We start from the raw sequence: 21,489 nt of genomic DNA, 5'->3' as shown, positions 1-21,489 counted from the left end.
TGCAAACAGCTTTTTATAAAACATTTATAATTCTATAAATAAGATCATTTCAATAAACCTTTCCAATAAAACATCAGATATCTTTTCATAAATTTAAAAGGCTCAGTTGATGCAGGCAATGTAGTGGAGTCAATCCCCAAATAGGTCTAAAATAGTTCAACCAGCTCAGTCAGTCAAGTGTGGCAATTGTTTGACTTGGCACCCAGAAATGTAGGAGTGGCTTCTGATTATAGGTCTCATAGGTAGCAATATTAAAACAGCAGTTTTCAGCAGATACATCTTTACTGATTGTAAAACACATTTTATATCCTGAATGTTTTTATCTTTTATGTATTTGTGGTAAATAATCAAGAGAGCTTCAGTAAGAGGATAAACGTAAGGAGGATGTGCCCTCAGGAGAAATATTGCATCAAGAACTTATATGTATTTTAAACAGGACCCTGTCCAGAAGTCTTACACCTAGTGTGTACAAGTACAGCCTTATCTTGTTCAAGAACCACCTCCACTGATATGTATGTCTATACCCTTTTCACTTGAGCTTTTATGTTGCTTTATTCTCTATTTACAGTACAAAGAAATATATTGATACTAGCAGCATTCACAACATATGGTCCAACATTCAAGCAACACTAAAAACATTAAATATTGTTTTAAATAGATCTAGAAACTAATATGTTTAGCTTTTTAATATAGTATATACTGTGTATATATGTATTTCTTTATATGGATATATCTCTATATACTACAAGTGCAAATGACCAGAAACAGGTTCTTTGATAGAGAAACCAAGATAATTCTAGTGATAATTGTCCTTGGTCGGAGTGAGATGATTCATAATTGATACGATATACGAAATCTACATATACAAAATACATCATGTGTAAAAAAATAAATAAAATGATTACATGAGTCCGGGTTTTCCACTATTGCACATTAGATGCACTCTTAATGCCTTTTTGAAAAGCATGGTCATTCGTTTGCAATATGTGTGGCTCAAATCTGAAACCAGTCAACAGGATAGAAAAATCTCACTGGAGAGTCTACTGCATAGAGGTCAGTCTGGTGGACAGAATGTGTTTCTGAGCTACAGAAGCCATTGTCCTTTCTACCTAACACCCCAATGTCCTTCATTTCACCAATTTGTTTAGTCACAGAAATTTGATATCACTGTCATGCTTTTTTGGAGCACTTCTCTCTGATTCAATCTAAAGCCTCACTCAAAAATATCTGAAGTTATGGCACATTCAAATTTGGCAAAAAACACTCCTCCTCGAGTCAAAATTATATAGCCTCTTAATATATGACTATGTATTATTACTATAAATACACTTTATTTAGATGGAAAAATAAGTTGTTTTTTGACTTGATGAGAATCATCAGTATTTCACATGTTGCACAGTGGAGGAACAGTGCAGCTGCAGTGCGTGTTTCTAGTGACAGGAGCCATTCAAATAAATAAATAAATAAATAAATAAATAAATAGATCAAACAGCATTTGCCATGTCCTTTCACAGCCAAAAGGACCATCTTCTTTCCACTAAAAGCTATTTTTTTTTTTGAATGTCACAAAAATACACTCATACCTAACACCGCGTCAGAGCTTGTACATTATTTACAATACCTCCTGGAGGGGGTTGTTCTACGACTGTCTCCCCGGTCTTTGCGGTCATAAAACACACTATTCACAGTTTAAGTACGTGTCAATCTCTATGAACTAAGCTAGCCTCGGCATTGTTTTTTGGCACTAACAGTGGCTACAGAAATAAACAGCCACTAAGAAATGAGAAGTAAGAAAAGACGGGAAGAGACGGCATTCAACACAACGCATGGAGCACACAGAATTTTGAGGACGTCATGCTGAGGGTTGATCAATGGACGCATTAGTGCTGCAGCTTGCTGTTTTGTTTTTCATTCATTCTCAATGGGGAATTTAAAGTCCTCCTCCAAGCTGGTGGTCGTGAAGGGAGATAGTCCTTAGCCTTGAACCATGACTACATTAAAACTATTTAAGTCCATTTACCACAGAGGGACCAACCCACTCTTCCAAGCAGACAGCATCCTTTTTGTTGAGAAAATAAGATAACCGTCGGAGAACAAAAACTAACAGTGCTCATGCATACTGTATGATCCCACAACCAAACACCACTTTCTTGATATGAGTTACAAAAGCAAGATATATACTAGACGAAAAAGAAAATCGGTCTCTTCACAAACAAATATAGGTAGCATCTAAGTCGTACTAGAGCCTACATTGTTTATAGGAGCTTATTGGACTACAGTGATGTGATGAGGCTCGGTTGCTGAAGCTGAGCAGGGTGAGGTCAGGAGTGAGGTGGTTGGTGCACATATGGTGAGATAAGGAGAGCTGATAAGGAGGGAAAGAATGGGAGAAGAGATGGAAGGGGCTGAGAAGATAAGATCGATTTGGGTGAGGGGGTGGGGTGGGGGGGTTGAGTGTTGAGGGCTGGTCCTTCAGGAGTAGATGGTGATGACCTCCCGACCGCCTCCACGAACTAGGAGTACCCTGTTCAGACCCTCCGTGAGGACCTCGAGGAATTCCATGTCTGATGGAGATGGTTAAGAAAACTGGAGAAAAACAAAAACTGCTAAATAAGTAAAAGGCACAGCATTTTGGAGGCAAGTAGAGGTCGACTGACATTATTTTACAATATTGGCTATCGGCCGATCTAACCCTGTCATAGTAAAAAATGATGTATGTCATTGTTAAAAACTGAACTGATTGGTCTCAAGTTTGTGCACCTCAGATCATATTTTATACATTTTATGATGCAGACCTTTGCTCATAATTTTGGAACCATAAGAGATAAAGACTATAAATGTCCTGAATAAGTTAGCCCCCCCACTTGTCACAGATCAGCATTGACACATATTACAGTTTAGAAGCATCATACACAGGACTATAGACTACAAAAATATTGTCCAAATATATTGGCCGTGCAAATCGGCATTGGCCAATAAAAATCCCCCAAAATCGGCAATGGCCTGAAAAAAACCCATATCAGTCAACCCCTGTGTGTGTCTTTTATTTTATGTTTGTCATCTTGGCTCTATTGCTAACTTGTACCTATTTTCTGAAGATTGAACCTGGAGATAGTGGTGTGATCCAGCATGTTGGGTAGTTACCGATGGCACATCTTCATACAAATGCAACACTGACCTGTGGAAGTCAATAACAACCTACATTTATATGTCATTGTAATATCGCTGTGTATACTCTGCAACAGGTTTACATTTGGTCCTTAAGGAACACATGGTTGAAGAAAGAAAACTGTTGGTTGAAAGATGATGTGGTCCTTTTGTACCCAACATGCTAGTGTAGCCCATTGTGATTATTTTGGTTATTAGAAAACATTTCTCTGTAAAGGATACAATTCTCATCTCCTGTCCGGTTCTTTGGCGGTCCAGGCATGTTGAGCAGGACTAGCTTGGCCTCAGATGACTTCTTCACAATGACTTCGTTAAGCCTCAGTGCTGTATGCATACGTCGAACATTGAACTGGTTCCTGGACAACAAAACAAACAGAGGGAGTACAATTGATTAAGGCTGATTAAAGTCCAACACTGTGAGGGATGGTGCAATGCATTTTGCTGGTAGTGGCTACAGCTGTGTGCTCACACATCTGCCAGCCTGAGCAACCTCAATGAAATGTGGATGGATAAAAGGAATTTTAAATGGACTTCAATACTTACAGGTTCTCCCACTCGCTGCAGCGTGGCAAGAAGAAGACAATAAGATTATACACATGAAATCCAACAGGCTTTTTAAATCTGCCCATCAATCACTTCTAGGTCGACTTAGGAATTTCATACTAACCTAAGTCATAGATCATATATTAACTACATTAAATAATGTTAATTAATAATAATGTAGAAGTTCTTCCGAAAAGGCTATCTCTACAGTAACCAGAGAAACCCGATGAATAGACTATAACATTGTTATATTTTCTCTATAGAGGCAAATTAAACATATTCAAATCATTGCAAATTTTGAATTTTGTGTCCCCATATCTGTTGTTAGTCTAGTGCGGGGGAGCCCAAAGTAATTATTATTGGTTTATTTAAAAGGGACCATGTAGATTTCTAACACAAATGTTGCAATTTCATGCATTGTACCAGAGTTAGCTGGAGGTAATGTTTTATCCAGAAACAGAATAATTCACAGGACAAAGGGTTGACCACAGAACACGGTAAAACCTCTACTCCTCCCCCCATATACAACCAGACAAGACACATAAACACAAGTACAAAACCAGTTCAATGGTGAGTGTGGACCAAAGAGAGTCACCACTTTAGTGGTACTTGACGGTAGTACATGTCTTTATAAGAAAATAGCTGATTGTTGGAAAGGTATGAATCTGTATGTCAGAGAAGCTACTCTACTGGATCTTATAGAACTCACAGAGCTCTGGCTCATTAAAGTTTGTAAACAAGGAGCCAAGCCATTAAAAAAAAAAACAGGGATAGATTTTAAAAAGTTGCATCATTTTAAAAACTTAAATTGTATTTCACCGAGATGCTACACTACTACAAATTGTGTTGGTTTTCAGGCTTCTTCATGAATTTGCACACATGGGCAGAGATTGTACTTTTTAAAGTTCCAGGCTTAAATATTGGTTTCTTCTAAATGCACTCAATTGAAAGCTTCACTTCATTGACCACCAGATTGTGGCCCTTCACGTTAAGACCTGGGGTAGTGTTCTTTTTATATTTAATTGAGTTAATCAACATACTAACTTTTTATAATTTTTTTATATACAGTATGTTACAGCCTTATTCCAAAATGTATTTAATTATTTTTTTCTCATCAATATACACACAATACACACAGTACTACACTCCATAATGACAAAATGAAAAAGGTTTATTTTGCAAAAGTATTCAAAATGGAAAACTGAAATATCACTTAAGTATCCGCATCCTTTGCCATGACGCTCAAACTGAGCTAAGATGCATTCTTTTTCCACGGATTGTCCTTGAGCTGTTTCTACAACTTCACTGGAGTCCACCAGTGGTGAATGTTTATTTAGGTTTAGGGTAAGCAATTATGCCTATCCAAATCTCAAAGCATATTGATTGGAGCGCTTCGGCCTATACTGTATAGCATCATGTCTGGAGGAAACTCGGACTGGGACGACGGTTCGTCTTCTAACAGGACAATGACCTGAGTCACCCAGCCAAGATATCGAAGGAGTGGCTTCAGGACAAGTGAATGTACTTGAGTGGCCCAGCCAGAGCCCAGACTTGAACCTGATTGAACATCTCTGGAAAGATCTGAAAATAGGTGCACAGGGACATTTCCCATCTAACCACAGGCTTGAGAGGATCTGCATTGAAGAATTTGTGTTTTATTGTGTGTGTTAGAGGATAACATTAAATTGTTATTTATCATACTGGGTCAAGCTGTACAGTCGTTCTATCTCTGTCATAGCCTTGACTGTGGTGCTCAGGCGCCACTCTCAGACACTGAATGTTTGCTTGCGTATCAGTATGATGCTTTCAGAGGGTATTTATCCCTCTTCTGTGGAAGCATGGACAGACTTGAATGGTAGGACTAGCGCAATGTCTCGAGTTCATGTCTCCGGGTCCCGCACCGATGGTAAATAAACTTCTCCTGTATAAGACATCCAGACTGCTGCCTATTTTTCATCTATCCTCTCGAACACCATTGTTAATACTCTTACAGTGTGTAGACTGCTGAGAAAAAATAGACTTTAATACCTTTTGGAATAAGCCTGTAACATAACAAAATGTGGAAAAGTGAAGGGGATTGAATACAAGTTCTGTTGATAATCTGTTGGACTCTTACACATCAAGGGTTTTAAATGTTTTGATACTAAGCTCCTGTCAAGGCGAGAAATTGAAAAAAGATTTGGTCAGGGCACAGAAAAGGGTGTGCTGGAAAGCCAAACAGAAATGGTGCAAGTCAAATGTCCAGGTTCATCAGGTATAGAAATAAGTGCTTTGTGCGTTCAACCAGATTTTGCATGGAGCAAGGGAGAAGTACTTCTCTGAAATCATCACAAACTCCAGAAACACTTCTCGTGTTTTGTTTTCCACAGTTTTACTGCCCTTAGAACTAATCTCTACATCTAAGTGTAATGAGTTGGCAATATTTTTAATAACAAATTCCAGAGGTGGTAGTAAGTCACTAAATGCAAGTCTCGAGTCAAGTCCAAGTCGTGAAGGTCCAAGTCCCAAGTAAGTCCAAGTCAATCGGTCATGGGCTCAAGTCAAGTCAAGTCAAGTCATAGCTTTTGTCAAGTCAAGTCAAGTCATAGCTTTTGTCAAGTCAAGTCTTGCTTAAGCCGGCAAGTCACCTCAAGTCACAAACGCCAGCGGGTCTACTTTTCAAAATGTGTTTAATCTTGAAAATTACAAGTGCTTTCTCAAGATATAGCGATTTTAAAAATTTAGGCTAATTACCATATGTAAACATAGATGCGCCGCTTTTACGAAATGAATCCTGATCTTTCGACAGTTTCACTCAAATAAATAACTATAAAGTCACAGCAAGTCATTGAGAGTCATTGGCCTCAAGTCCAAGTTAAAGCAGTACTAAGTAACTCTTCCCCCTAGAGGCCATAAGTGCAACTGCAGGTGTAGTAGCAAGTTACGATTTTTTAATTTTTTAATTGTCTTGTAGAGTAAATACTACGCTGGCAGGAAAGGTGAAGAGAGAGAGGGTTACAGTGCATCCAATTATACAATGGAAATATTTTTTTTCACTCAAACTTGGCTGTAAATACTGTTTAAAGTGACGTTAGCCCGCAGTTAGCTTTGCCCGTTAGCCTGTTAGCTTCTTCTTCGTGATTCCACTAGTGTGTATTGCTTTATCCGGACCGGTGGCAGTCAAGTTGCAAACATGGTTTTCTGGCCAGAGACACCAGGGGGAGATGAAAGACACTCAAACTTGGCTGTAAATACTGTTTAAAGTGACGTTAGCCCGCAGTTAGCTTTGCCCGTTAGCCTGTTGGCTTCTTCTTCGTGATTCCACTAGTGTGTATTGCTTTATCCGGACCGGTGGCAGTCAAGTTGCAAACATGGTTTTCTGGCCAGAGACACCAGGGGGAGATGAAAGACCCTCCAATCATCCCATAAACACTTGTATTACCCCCACAGGGACTACGAAACGGATTTATTAAGGTAAACACGTTACTTAGTACTGCTTTAAGTCTCAAGTCACAAACAGCAAGTCCCAAGTCAAGTCTTTTCGGAGCTTTGGTCAAGTAAGTCTCAAGTCCCAAAGTCATTTGACTCGAGTCTCCCACCTCTGACAAATTCCAGGGCATTAAAAATGCAATAATTTCCACAACACAAAAGGCAACTCTGCCACCAGATAAACCTTGAGCTGACACATTTCACACCTGTTACAGACAAAACAATCAAAAGAGGTTATCTCCGGTCTGAGTTCATGTACATGCTGCCTTGATGAATTACCCACTAGATTTCTAAAGTCTGTGCTGAGCATGTTACCACAGTTAGTTAACATCTCATTTGAGACAGGAGCATTTCCAAAGGCCTGGAAAAATGCAGTCATTAAGCCTCTTCAAAAGAAGAGCAGCCTTAATGCCACAGTACTGAACACCTACTGGCCCAAATCAAACCTGCCATTCCTGGGAAAAGTCCAAGAGAAAATAGTAGATCAACAGCTCACTTACTTTCTCCAGTCTCACAATGTGTTTGATACTTTCCAGTCATGCTTTAGGCCCCACCACAGCACTGAGACAGCTCTGATCAAGGTGACAAATGATATCGGCATGAACACCAACGCAGGGAAAGTCTCAGTTTTAGTTCTGCTGGACCTGAGCGCTGCCTTTGACACAGTGGACCACGGGATCTTACTTCAGAGGTAAGAAAACTGGGTGGGAATTTGGCACTGCTCTAAACTGGTTCAAGTCCTATCTCGAGGACAGGACGTACTTTGTCGAAAATGGCAACTGTGTCTCAGACAAAATCGCCATGACCTGTGACAGTCAGATCTATGTGTCACTGATGGCTGGTGAACATGGGCCTGTAGATACACTCTGACACTCTGTCACTGCATCAAACAGATCAGTTTGTGGATGCAAAATAACTTTCTCTAACTAACTAAACTCAGACAAAACTGACAATTGTTTTTGAATCACAAACAGAAAGAGAAAGTGTTATCAATCACCTCGAGTCTCTCTAAAACCGAAAAATACGGCCATATATACGACCGGTCTCTGCACTGGCTTCCTGTCACTCAGAGAATACAATTCAAAACAGCTCTGCTTGTGCACAAGTCTTTTCATGGTTTCGCGCCGAAGTACATCTTGTTGCAGCCTATAAACCATCTCGGGGCCTGAGAACTTCAGGGAGGGGTCTCCTGGTGGTTCCCAGACTCAATAATAGACACGGTGAGGCTGTGCTTCATGCCGCTAAAATCTGGAACAGTCTTCAGGCCTCAACTCTGACAATGTTCAAATCCAGGCTGAAAACTGTTACTTTTACCCGTGCACATGACAACTGAAAGTATTTTATCTGCACTCTTGCTTTTTACTGTAATTAATTATTTTTGTATGTTGATGTTATGGATTAATTTTATCTGCTTTTTTGTAATTTTATGCCAAGTATTTTGTGCTCTACAAATAAACATGCCCTGTAAATGGGACTCATGCATGTGAACCAGCACACCGGGTCATAGCCATGGGAAAATTTACATCCGTTGTTCCACAGTCGGACACACAAACACACTCACATTCATCCCAGTCTAGTGTACATGTTTTTAACCCAGGTTTACTTGTGGTTGAGTCCTGGTTGAAGTCTGGTGTGGACCAGATTTAGACCTGTTTAGTCTTGGATTTGTTGTGCTCTCTTTTTATTACGTTGAATAAGTTCCTGTTCAAATAAACCGAGTATTGAACTCGCAAAAATATACCTTTTATGTCATTAAAGTTTTAAAATTTACTGGTGAAAGCACAATGTTTCACTAAGGCAATGCTAACAATGTAGAGATAAGAAGAACAGTTGGCAAATGTACAATAAATGTAATATTTTTCATTTTGAACATTGTCTTGACATTGTCTCCAAAGTCCAGTCTCCTGTATTAATGTGTCATTATTTATATTTTGTTCATAGGCAATGGTCAAAATAAGTGTAATAGCTAAACTGATGACGTGAAAGAACTCACGGCTTCATGTTGAAGATGTCTTTGAGGCCCTCTGGTGTACAAGCACCGGGCGGTTTAGCTGCCTCTCCATCACACTTCTCAGTCCAGGTCATTTGGACCTGTGTCCCAGGAGTCTGAACCTCCTCGGGGGTAAGTGGGGTGGCGGGTGTCGCGGGGCTGGCAGGAGTGGTGTTGTCGTGGATGAGCTGCACCTGTGCAGGGGAGGACACAGGGGGAGAAGTCGACTTTGACTATGAGAGGAAAGAAGGAAGGATGTGGTTTTACATATACATTACATGGGAACAAGTTAGAGAGAGCAGAGGTTGAGGAGGGAATGTAGGATGCATTTGAGAAAGAAGAGGAAACAAGTGTTGTTAAGAACTCTCACATTAATGTAATAAGTTAATGGGGTTTTCACATTGTTTTCAGTTGCAAAAAAAATCATTTGTTCCCCCCATAAAATGAAACTTCACAATTGAAAGTCCATTATAGTATTTTTGGTCCCAACCCACAGAATTTTTCTGGGAAAATGTTAAGGTAGACACAGCGGTTACTTGGTAATGGGCTTAGCACAACCTTGGCCAAGCTGCTGTCAGCCCTGGCTGTACTGTACCAAGTGATAAATGCTGAATGCACAGCACTAAAGAATACAAGAGGACAATATAGATATTTCAAGGCCTGCAAAGTCAAACATTGAGCAAGAGATTAACCCTATTGTGCAGCTCCTGAAGATACAGTACCTCTTCCTCAGGTTTCTCCTCTTTGCTTGCAGCTGGATTCTCCTCGGACACACTGAGCTGGGTGGTGACTGCAGCCGGATTCTTGCGACGGATTGAGCCACGGGACGAGTCAGTGATGCTCTGGATCTGAGGGGATGAGTGAGAGGCAGAGTGCAAAGGTTAGTGAGTCACAAAGGAAATCCTGAACTAAAAACAAGAATGTCTACAATGTTGAATTCTTTAGTCTTCTTTTTCTTTCTAAATGAATCATTCTCTGTGGAAGAGGTGATTCTTCTGCCGCTATAGATAAGCTTAGAGACGTTTTTCCCCCACACTGCACAGATTAAAGTGTAATTCTGCTTTTCTCCAGAGGGCTGAAGTGTCATGTTCAGTCAAATCAGCCAAGCCATGCCAAGTGGGGCCGTCAAGTCCTTTCAAGTTTGTTTGTGCATCTTTTCACGGCTACATGAATGTAAGCCATGAAAAGGAACACAATAGAGCCAGGCTTACCTCTCTCTCACGCTCGGTCTTAGTCAGATTAATCTTTTTTAGCATTTGTGATCGCTGCTCCATCACCAGGGTCTTCTCATAAGTGTAGGCTGAGATGTCACTGTCTTGCTGTAAAAATAATGACATAATAATACAATTACTTATAAAGCATTATTTGTAGTTACTAATGACTTTATACTATCTCTGACAATTGAATAGGTGAAATGTAAAAAGGAAGTGTAGCATTAAACCTCACCATTTCCACCACTTCCACCATGGCGTCGATACGGAGGTGATAGAGGAATGTGGTCAGGTCCTTCTTCATCTGAATGCTGTTGTCGTCCATCTGAGCTACGGTGAAGATGCGCATCTTGCACTTCCTCCAAACCTGAGACACAAACAGTGACATGCACAGACATTATGAGGGGCTCAAACCCCGCCCCCCCCCCCCAAAAAGGCACTTCGCGACTGATTTACGGATAGCCGACATCAATTTCACCTTATTTTTATACTTGTGTAGTTTTTGTGTGATATGTGTGAAAGAAAGGAACTGCTGGGTGGGGTCTGCAGCAAATTATGAACCAGAAATCGATGCTAAATACTACACGTCTGCTGCGAAAATTGTAAACGTTATCGGGGTCACTCTGCAAGATGCAAAATAAATGCCTCAATTTACCATTTTTGGACATTTTTATGCAACCGACACTCCAGTAATAATGGTGTTGTAATTTACTGTCCTAGCCTCCCCTTAAATATACCTTGTGCTGGCGCAGAAGGAAGGGCAGCAGCATGAGCATGCCTCCATCATGGACGATCCACCACACATCAATGTGACCCTCAGTGAAACGCTCGCCATTGGACGGGTATGCAGAGATGTTCTTGGGCACGAGCAGAGCCAGGTGAGCAGCGGTGGTTTCTCTGACAAGTTCTGTAAAGAAGTAAAGGGGTGTAAACGTACCTGCATGTGTATATCCTAAACCAGGGATCTCCAGCCTTAACACTCCATTAACTACTGAAACTAGACAGAGCTACCTATGCTTTGGGGATACTTCAGTAACTATGGTATTTCGGTGAACTACAGCCTGGTCAGTTACAAGCCAAGGTGATATTTCAACACAAAGGAAATACATTGGTTTTCTATGAACACTTTTCTAAATTCACAAGTTTGCAGATTGTGTTCAAATGTGCTCATTAACTCGGTCATTTAGTAAATAGAAAAGGCATCTATAAGCGTGACGCATAGGACTAAGTAATCCCTAAACAGTAATCATATTTGCCTCATCAAGCGTATTCTGAGCTACAGATTCATTTGTTCGTGTAATGGCTGGATCTGAATCTATGGTGACTCACCAATAAAGTTCCTCCAGTGCTGGTGCTCATCTCCCTGTTTCCAGTTGCGTGGCCAGGACACGAGCACCGCGTTATGTTTGAGGCCTCCCAGCCCACTGGCCTGGAGCAGGTGGGATGTAGCATCGCGCAGGTTTGAAGAGACAGTCACCTGACAGAAGCCTTTCACCTTTTCTGTCTCCATCAGTTTACGCAGTGCCTGACAAAGGACAAGACAGAATGCCCTGTGAAGCGGAATGATAGACAAACTGGACTGTCACAAGATAGTCAGTGCTCAGTGCGATGAGCTAACTGTAAATCTGGCGTTTGTCAGTTTATGATAAACTTACTGACACGCAAGTCAATGTATTTGAATTCATCTTTGCGTGACCCCTTTACAGCTGCAAGCAAAATATTTCACTTGATTCACTTTAGATGGCCAGGAATTTCAGCCGTTTCTATGCAAAATTGACTTTTTAGAGTTGTGTTCGGGCATGTTTGATTAATGTTTGAATCTTCCCTGCATGGTCCTTGGCACAACGGCAGCAGCGTACTCAGAGCTCCTCTTATTTCCCCAGTGCTACTTCTCAGGTCTTACATATCCATTAAAAGCCATCTTTAAATCGTGATCTCTTGGAAAGCATATCCCTTCATCGCAGAGTAAAGTCACCACTTTTTTTATGAACACGGGCTAAGCAGCGAAGGGGAGCTCTGTATTAAAAACCACAGGAGATTTTGTGCATTTTAGATCAATATTGCATTTTCTAACTGACAAAGTCAAAGATCAAAATGTCTTTGAGACTATTATCAAACAATGGCAAAAAAACACAACACCCTCGCCTATTCACCATATTCCGGAAGTTCGCTTGGGTGCCACCATGAATTGTGCCCGCCTCTTTTCTCCTATCAGTTAACATAGGACTGGAGAAGTCCACATAAAATCAGTCACTACATGAAAACAAAGGCAAGGTTTGGCAGCGCAGATAGACTGTGCAGCATTCAGACAGGGCTACTTCGCACATCTTTAGTTTGGAGCAGGTGTGTAAGAGAAGGCACATAGAACAGGAAATAAAATGTTTTGCACACTGTCTTCCTTGCAACACCAGTGTGCTTAATGTTGTTTTCACTGTAATGTCAATCTGGCTCAGTTTATACGGTACATATAGAAAATAATCCTAATAATGGCAGTGTACACGATTCTTCCAACACGAATACACAGTTGGTCACCTGCTCTGCACGCTGGGCCTTGTCATGGTTTGCCAGGTAGGTGCCCTCCAGAGCAGTCCCCACGATGGTCAGCCCTTTGCCGGCCTTGAGCTGGTTGGTCAGAGAGAGCAGGCGCGGCTGCTCAACGTTCTGCTCAGCGTCTGTACTGACCAGGACCAGTAGCTGAGGTCTGAAGGGGAAACAAGAGGAGAACAGGGAGGGGAGAGTGAAAACAGAGGGCAGGAGATTGGAAAAGGAGTAAATGAGGCAGAATGAAGTCAAATTAAGGTTCAGAAAAGAAACGGCCGAGCGGCCCGAGTAAAAGCACTATAGTTGGGAAAGAGAGACAGAACAAAAGTGACAGAAATGTTGATGTGTTAATGTGAATCTGACATTTGATGGTGAGAATTACAGAAATGACAAACTAATAACAAATCATTTACAGGCAGGTGCAAATGAATCAATACCTCCAGTTTTTGGTATGTGGTTGGCCCTCCTCCAGTCGCATGAGAGCGTAACGCGCAGCGCTCAGGGATAGACCACGAATGCCATCACCCCACTCTTTCTCTGCCCTGTGTTGAGAAAGAATGAAACACTTTTTTATTGATATTATGCAGTCATGTCACAGCTTGGCAACAGAAGCCTCATTACTGTCAATGTAGGGTTTTTTGTAAGAAAATGTTATTATTTCTTTTAACACTCAGTCAGCAATGTTGAGGGATGTTTAGAAAGAATATTATATAATTTATTGCCCCCAAAAGATTATGAAAAAAAGTGATGTTTATCATTGATACTTGGGAACAACAGTGACATACAGACTGAAAAGGTGGGATTTGCATAACTTTTGCCGTGCAACTGTACTGAGACACAAGTGAGCTCTGTCACTCTAGGTCACTGCTTTCGTGGTGACTGGTTGGCACGCAGAGTGGTTTTAAATTGTCCTTGTCCTGTACTACTAAACTTTGTGCCTTTTTAATTGCCTCTTGGAGATAGATAAAGTATTTTGATTGATTGATTGATTGATTGATTGATTGATTGATTGATTGATTGATTGATTGATTGATTGATTGACTGACTCTTCCAATCTCCTAAAGCTGTTGTTTTTTATTACCTTTTATTACCTTCATTCACAGATGGAAAACTAGGATAAAACTATGGTAAACACAAACTAGAAAACATGTAAAACTGCACTTACAAGTTTAGTCCATTATTAAACCTGTTTGTAACGTGTATGTATATATTTTTATTTATCTATTTTTTATTTCGTCAGGACTGGGGTTGTTAATAAACACACATGGGACTCCTGGATGTGAAGACACAGTGACACACGCCCCTAAACTCTAAGCTGAGTCGAAGCTAAGCTACAACCCGAAAACCTGAAATTTCCTGCAGTAGAAAAAAAAAGAGAGAAAAACTTTTCAAGCACCTGGACACACACCCATTGACGCACACACGGCAGACAGCTAATACTAAAGGCAGCGAGCGAATCCAATCTCTTCAGGGGTTGCGCTCCACTCACCCTGCAAACTCGATATACTTGTAGATAGAGCCGGCAATCACCATGGCGACAATGGCGTAGTACCAGGAACAGAGGAACATCAGAGTGAGGCACAAGCTCATTCCCAGAAAGGACAGAGTCCTGCGCCAGGGAATGGAGAGGATAGGACAGTAAAACAAGTGCTCAAAGACAGTGGTAGCAAATGACAAATGGCCACGTGGGCACTGACCAGTGGTAAAATTTGAAGCGTGGTCTCCAGTTGGGCGTTCTGAGCAGGGTCTGGAGGGCACAGGCCAGGTTCACAAACATGTAGCACATCAGGAAGAACCTAAAGGAACAGACATGGCACTTTTTAACCCTTTGGATATTCGTACCTACTGATACCTCGAGATTCAAAACATGGACGCTCGTGCGCGCCTTTACAAGACAGCAAGGAGTGGATGGTTTTAGAATTATTATTGATCAGAAATGATAATATCATAAACATACAGTATGAAATTAATCAAATAATATCTAAATTGATGGATGTTGCTTAGTATTTGTCAGCAATATCTGTTTTATACAATTTACCAGGTAGACCATCATCAGAATTAGCAATATTTACGCTGTGAATTTTATAGAAGCCATGATGAAAAGCCTTGTCTTTTGTCTCCAAAGACCAGACTCTGTCGCTGTTGCTGATATTTATATACATTAGCAGAAGAGACAAGCCCACTGCCCTTTCCCTTGGTGAGTTAAATCTCCCAGTCTTTAAAAGTTGGCATTTCCATTGTTTGAGAAGTGGCAGGGGGCAGGCTGCTCTGATATCTGCCACTGCAGGGAGGAATAGATGGAGGAGAAATAATGAGTGTGTTGGGTGCTCACATGGAGAGAATGGGAGCTACCGCGTCCAGGGAGGCGATGAGGATGCCAATCTCGCAAATGCAAGCTGTCAGCAGCAAGGACCATGTGGGCTCACCATTGGCCTTCCCATGGCCAAAGATCTGCAAACCACAGATGATACTTTTCAAACAATGCAATTTGAGTCCGTTATTCTCCCTTTACCTTTAAAAGTACACACAAAAAGAGTGAAAAATAGTAGTAATAATCCAAGAGGTTATCATTGTTAGACGCCTGAGAGACACAACTCATTTATCTCTGTAACTTTATTATTACTCCATCTGTAAACGTCACTGACCAAATACTGATAAATTACTTAAACCATTATATGAAAACTATCGCATATGGTTGTGCGTTGCGATTGCAAAAAAGTTAACTCACAGCAAAGTTAGGAAAAAGACAAACAAAAATTAAACAATACTAAAGAGAGTATATCAGCAGATGAACTGACCCGTAGTGCTGGCACTATCCCATCTTTGGCAATGGCCTGGAGCAGGCGGGGAGCTCCAGTCAAGCTCTGAAGCCCTGCCCCGCATGTCGAGAAGAACGAGCCAATCACAATGACCCAAGGGGAAGGCCAAGCCAGTGTACCAATGACCAAGTTTCCATGCACCCCCTCACCAAACCTAAAGCAGGAGCAAGAGTAAAATGGTTAAATTGAATGATCTCAGACTTTAGCATCATAAAAGTAAAAGGCGTTGACTCACTTGTCCCTGAGGACCACACCGTCGATGCAGGCACCGAAGAGGATCACGCTGGACATGTCTGAGCAGATACACTTAGGAAAGGTATACAGTATTTCAACAAAGTAGTTTTGTGTTACAGATGATTTGAACATTTATCCGGCCTTACTTTCACCTTCAACAACCCTCTTCATTAAACCAGACTCAGGGTTGGCACAAGAAATGCATTTGCTTGTGACTTCTAAAATACACTGATGAGCATTCAGGATCACTGAACTTCCCTTTTGAAAATGGACTGACCCTCGTATATAGAATAGAGACTGAGAAAGAGCATCAGTAAATCATGTTAGAATAATACAACAGATCAATACACTGAAACAAATATGGCGATGCTTTATTAACTTGCCTTTGCATAGGCAGGCAGCACATTGATGAGATTAGATGTCCTAATCAAATTGGAACTGCCTGCAATATGATTTGCAATATGATTAGAGTGAGGAACATTGACAACATCTAAACCGGTTCCTATCGCAAGACACATATGCAACACATAATTACATGTGCATGGGTGCTATAGCGGCTGAGCGGTTAGTGTTAGGACCTCACAGCAAGAAGATCCTTGGTTTGCCATAGGTTGCCTCCGGGTGCTCCACCTCTAAAAACATGCTGACCAGACTGGCCTATTGAGGAGCAAGCAGAATCAGCTGGAGATTAACCACCTACCTATAGGATATACACAATTTCACTGTACAATTGTACAATATCAATAAAGCATGTAACTTTACTTTGAAAGTTAATTTTAGATCATAAATTATAACAGGATTAATTGCAGTATATTTAACACTTTCTCATACACTTTTATTAAAGGCCCTATGCCTGATTTTTGTGTTGTAGAACAATGGAAATTGGAGAGAAGATTTAAAGCAGTACTAAGTAACTCATGCCCCTAGAGGCCATAAGCGCCACTGCCGGTGTCGTAGCATGTTTTTTTTGTTTTGTTTACTCATTAATTGTCCGTGAGAGTAAATACTACGCTGACAAAATAGATAAAGGGAGAGAGGGATATTGTACATCCAATTACACAATGGATATCATTTTTTCCACTCAAACTTGAGTGGCTGTAAATACTGTTTAAGTGGCGCTAGCCCGCAGTTAGCTTTGCCCGTTAGCCTGTTAGTTTCTTCTTCGTGATTCCATTAGTGTGTATTGGGGCCTCCGACCCGGTGGCATCAAAGTTGCTAATGGGGTTTTCTAGCCAGAGACACCAGGAGGAGATGAAAGACCCCCCAATCATCACATTAACACTTGTATTACCCCCAGAAGGACTACGGAAAGGATTGATCAAGGTTAACAAGTTTCAACATTCCTAATGCAGTTCTAACATGCCCAATGAGTTTATAAGCATGTTTCCATTTTCAGGGTCACTGTCACAGTAAAGTTGACCCAAAAAAATCTGGCTTTCACACTCACAATTGATAAAAATGTTCATGGACAAACCACTGTATCTTATTATTATATATTATATTGTATTTGGCCCATTCTTGGGATGCCTCATCAAATAGAAAAAATAATGGTTTATTATTTGTACTAATTATCAGCCTTTGTCCAAAATCAGAATAGTATTGTGAAGGGTTTGCTCCATGCTGTTGCAACATTCTGACCTTTAATCTCTATACAGCACAATCAGAGAGGTTTTTTAACAATCACAACAAAAATGTTGCAAATAGTAGCAGAAAAATAATTTCTTCTGTTTCCAAAAACATCATAAATAAATGAAGTACAATATTCTGGAAATGTAAGCACTAAGACTGACGAAGACACGATTTTTATTGAATAGTAACTTATGAGGTAAAGAACCGTATTTCAAGATTTAAGACCCCATGTTTCCCAATTGGAAATGCATTTAACAAAGAGTCCCAATCATTCTTGGAATTAGGACAGATTTATGTGAAATTTGCACAAAACCAATGACTGCTCTCTTCCAGCAGGGAGCAGTAGTGAGAGGATACAAACAATGGAGGTGGTGGTAATAGCGGCGATGGTCCCGATGGGGATTGACTTCTGGGCGTCCCGCAGGTCTCCGGAGCGGTTAGAGCCAGCCATGATCCCTGCACAGAGACAGGTCAGATTGTGTCAACAGAGCAGCACAGACTTAATCAGTGGGGGAAATCAAAGACACTGTAGTGTATGGGGGATTACAGTTGTACCTGTCACGGAGGGGAAGTAGATGCCCACTAGCAGCGTGAAAAAGCTTGTGATGTCTGCAAGCACGTAGCGGTTTGAGTTTGTCAGGGGGTCGTCCACATCCTCTACTGACTCCATGTTTTCCCGGGCAATCAGATCCCCCTTCTCATAGTAGGTGGCGAAAAGGTTTTCTGGAAGTAAATATAAACGGCAGCAGGAACATAAATTATCCTTTGTATAAACTATATCCTTCTCTACAAAGTATCTCGTGCTAGTAGCCATCTTCAATGCATGCTCAAAAGCTCGGAGTAGAATTGTGTCGAGAGGAACCAGCTGAGGTGGCTCTGGCATTAGTTCCGGATGCCCCCTGGGCCCCTCCCTGGGGAGGTGTTCCAGGCAAGTCTCCTTGGGAGGAAGGCCCCAAGGAAGGCCTAGGACAATGTCTCTTGGCTGGCCTGGAAACTCCTCGGGGATCCCTCCAAAAAAGCAGGACGAAGTGCGCATAGAAATCTGGGCATTTCTGCTCAGACTGTTGCCTCCATGGCCCGACCCCAGATAAAGCAGAAGAAAATGGATGGAAGCCTGCAGGTACTGCTTTTTACTGCTTTTAGACCTGCTTAGCTGTGATGCCAGCAGACAATGTTGGAAGCGTTCAAGGCTTCTTCTATGAAGTGTACCTAGAGCTGAACTAATTTTATATTTTGTAATATTAGTATAGTTAGAGGTTATAAAATATGAAATACCAATGCTAAGGAAGGAGGTCAAACGTATAACAAACAACAAGAAATAAAGCAGGATATCTGGGATAACACAGACTAACACTACAAGCCATCAATGCTTTAACGTGGATTTGAAGAGAACTGACCTGACAGGATGCCACTGGTGACCCCGGGGATGCCCTGGATCTCAGTGACATTATTGGCCACAAAGTATTTGTCACAGGTGGCGTTCATGTACGGGGAGTCACAAAACATCTGCCAAAGCTGTGTGGTCACGGTACCGTTGGCCGTCTCTAAGGTCTTTGCACACACATCAAAGGTTTTCCACACCAGGGTGCGGTTTCCCAAAACACACACGCTGCAATGACAAGTCACATAATAGTGTTATGATAATACAGCCAAACAGTTTCAAACAGCAATTTCTTTGGAAACAATTGTAATGTAATTTTTGAGACTGAAATAAATAACTTTGCTAGAAATAGCTGATGCACAGTGGGAAACACACAACAGATATATATACACAGATATATTGCGTGTGTATTAATATATATATATATATATATATTTTTTTTTTCATATTTTCTTTGTTGGCCAAAAGGATGAGCTCTTAGTTCCAGAATATGTATTTATTTTTTTAAGAATTACATAAAGCTTTATAGCTTTATGGGTCATAGACGTCTGTATTGAGTCACTTTGACATTTTGTAAGTGCACTTACGGGAAAATTGGTGGATCAACGGCCGTCTTGATGACTCCAGCATACACAGCCACGATAGACAGGATGACACAGGCCAGGAAAACTAGGGCCAACTTGTTGACGTACTTCACCCCCACAAACACAACAGTGGCCATGGAGGTCAAAAGGATGGTCCCGTACACTCGCATGTTGTTGAGCAGGGCGGCCTCGGCCTCTGCCCCCTCCAGACCCTCCAGGGGAAAGATGGCAGCTTTTGGCACAATGTAAATCTGAAATGCAACAGAATGAAATATGAATAACCTGTGCACTGCTCTGATTTGAGTAACACAATAGTTGTTCAGTAGCCTGGCTATCACCAGACAAAATATCACAAGTTATGGGGACCACCAATTCATTTTCTTGTAGGAGAGGTGTGGGTTAACATTGTCAATAGCGCGTCATCGTCTTGCCGTCGCTCCTCGTTCTGTGATTGGTCCCCAAATCCATGCGAAGATTTCAGCCATGGTCCCCAGACTGCTGTGCAGTTCGAAATGATTCAAGCATGCACAGCAACATCGGTATTACCAGGCTAGTTGTTCAGTGTCTGTCAAATGAAAAAACGTGGTTTCGAGTACCCTCTACTTCGAGGGTCATGTCAATATTATTATAAACTGACCTAAGATTATTCAGTATTTAATAGTTCAAAATGAAGCTAAAATACTCTCAAATAACTTTCCTTTTAAATTAATATTTAAATTCTACTCAATTTAACTTTCTTTTTAATCTGAAATAATTCCAAGTACGTCCTGCTAAGTGCTCAAGTGCCCCTAGGACCCCGTACCCCTGGTTGGGAAACACTGAATTAGAGCATGACCATCGACTGTAAAATTAAGAATGGACTTGAATGACAACATAATGATATAAACACTGTACCTGATACATTGCACTTGCCAAATTTAGCACAATGTAATGTGCTCTGTAACAATGTGCAATAACTTGTGTGTATGATACATGTTGGAATAATATGAGTTTGTAGTTTGGAGATACATAATGTAATCAGTAATAAGACCCTAACTCTCTCTCTTATTACATTATGAACCCCCAAACTACTGATACACATTATTCCATTGTGTATGTACTACATAGGTATTAGATATTACTGATTGTTGCTAAGCAGATTACATTGCACTCAACTGTGTTCGGTACAATGCATCAACAGTGCAAAATGAAGAAATGATCCCTCCAAAGTGGCAGATCACATAAATATAACTTTATTTATGGGTGCCACTCAAGCTGGATTTTTCTCATAAAGTTTAATTCAGTTTCATTGTAGCTCAAGGGCAAGTGTTGGTGTTGTTTAGGGAGTTGAAGATTACTCATTCCCTCTCATATGTTGGCAGTGCACATGGGGATAAAAACTAGCAGCTTCAGGTCACAAAGCTGCTCCTCCAGCACAATTGTTTAATAGATTCTGTTTGGTGTGGAACAAGGGGACATAAACTTTAAAAGAAAGATAAAAAGTGAATGCTGCCAGTGACCTTAACGGCACCCTTCTGATACAAATACAAAAAGAGGAGGTTCTAACAGTAGCCTATATGATGCTGATATATTGATCACCTGCTTGCACTGGCTGCAATCTGGCAACTCGAGCAATGGACAGTTTTGTATACTGTACAACGTAAAATGTCACATTATCATTTCTTCAGTGGAGCAGCACACGGCCCACTACATGCTATTTAAATTCATGTTAATTAAAGAACTTGAGCATGGTAATAATATTTTTAATGAGGTGCCAATCTCTCAGTTCTACTATGGCTAAGGCTAAGAATATTCCTACCACATACAAAACGGGAAAGCCCTAATTAGCCCATCAGAATCTGTCATCGTTCCAGATGATTCACAGCTCGCCTGTTACATAACCATGGGAGTTTCTGCCTTTTAATGATCAGCCGGATAATGA

At 40.9% G+C, this 21,489-nt stretch overlaps 1 protein-coding gene across 4 annotated transcripts in view; it reads right to left on the bottom strand.

Moving 5' to 3' along the window:
- Positions 1-1,528: 1,528 nt before the first annotated feature.
- Positions 1,529-21,489, bottom strand: part of slc12a5a (solute carrier family 12 member 5a) — a 147,521-nt gene continuing 127,560 nt past the window's right edge. For 2 of the 4 annotated variants that reach the window (XM_079578327.1, XM_079578329.1), the window contains exons 7-26: positions 19,572-19,819; positions 19,001-19,212; positions 18,159-18,326; positions 17,961-18,059; positions 15,976-16,033; positions 15,720-15,894; positions 15,254-15,372; positions 14,619-14,717; positions 14,411-14,530; positions 13,359-13,463; positions 12,913-13,081; positions 11,710-11,905; positions 11,118-11,287; positions 10,616-10,747; positions 10,381-10,488; positions 9,892-10,017; positions 9,173-9,402; positions 3,712-3,726; positions 3,391-3,524; positions 1,529-2,564 (exon numbers count right to left, since the gene is read on the bottom strand). In XM_079578327.1, the coding sequence (XP_079434453.1) occupies positions 2,473-2,564; positions 3,391-3,524; positions 3,712-3,726; positions 9,173-9,402; positions 9,892-10,017; positions 10,381-10,488; positions 10,616-10,747; positions 11,118-11,287; positions 11,710-11,905; positions 12,913-13,081; positions 13,359-13,463; positions 14,411-14,530; positions 14,619-14,717; positions 15,254-15,372; positions 15,720-15,894; positions 15,976-16,033; positions 17,961-18,059; positions 18,159-18,326; positions 19,001-19,212; positions 19,572-19,819 (2,775 nt within the window). In that variant the 3' untranslated portion in view covers positions 1,529-2,472. The remainder of the gene's footprint in view (positions 2,565-3,390; positions 3,525-3,711; positions 3,727-9,172; positions 9,403-9,891; positions 10,018-10,380; positions 10,489-10,615; positions 10,748-11,117; positions 11,288-11,709; positions 11,906-12,912; positions 13,082-13,358; positions 13,464-14,410; positions 14,531-14,618; positions 14,718-15,253; positions 15,373-15,719; positions 15,895-15,975; positions 16,034-17,960; positions 18,060-18,158; positions 18,327-19,000; positions 19,213-19,571; positions 19,820-21,489) is intronic. The other 2 variants (XM_079578328.1, XM_079578330.1) reach the window with 1 other exon arrangement.

Source organism: Gobius niger (genome assembly GCF_951799975.1).
Source record: "Gobius niger genome assembly, chromosome: 20".
Taxonomy (NCBI): Eukaryota; Metazoa; Chordata; class Actinopteri; order Gobiiformes; family Gobiidae; genus Gobius; species Gobius niger.
The sequence above is the reverse complement of the archived record's forward strand: the minus strand, read 5'-3'. Positions and strand labels throughout refer to the sequence as shown.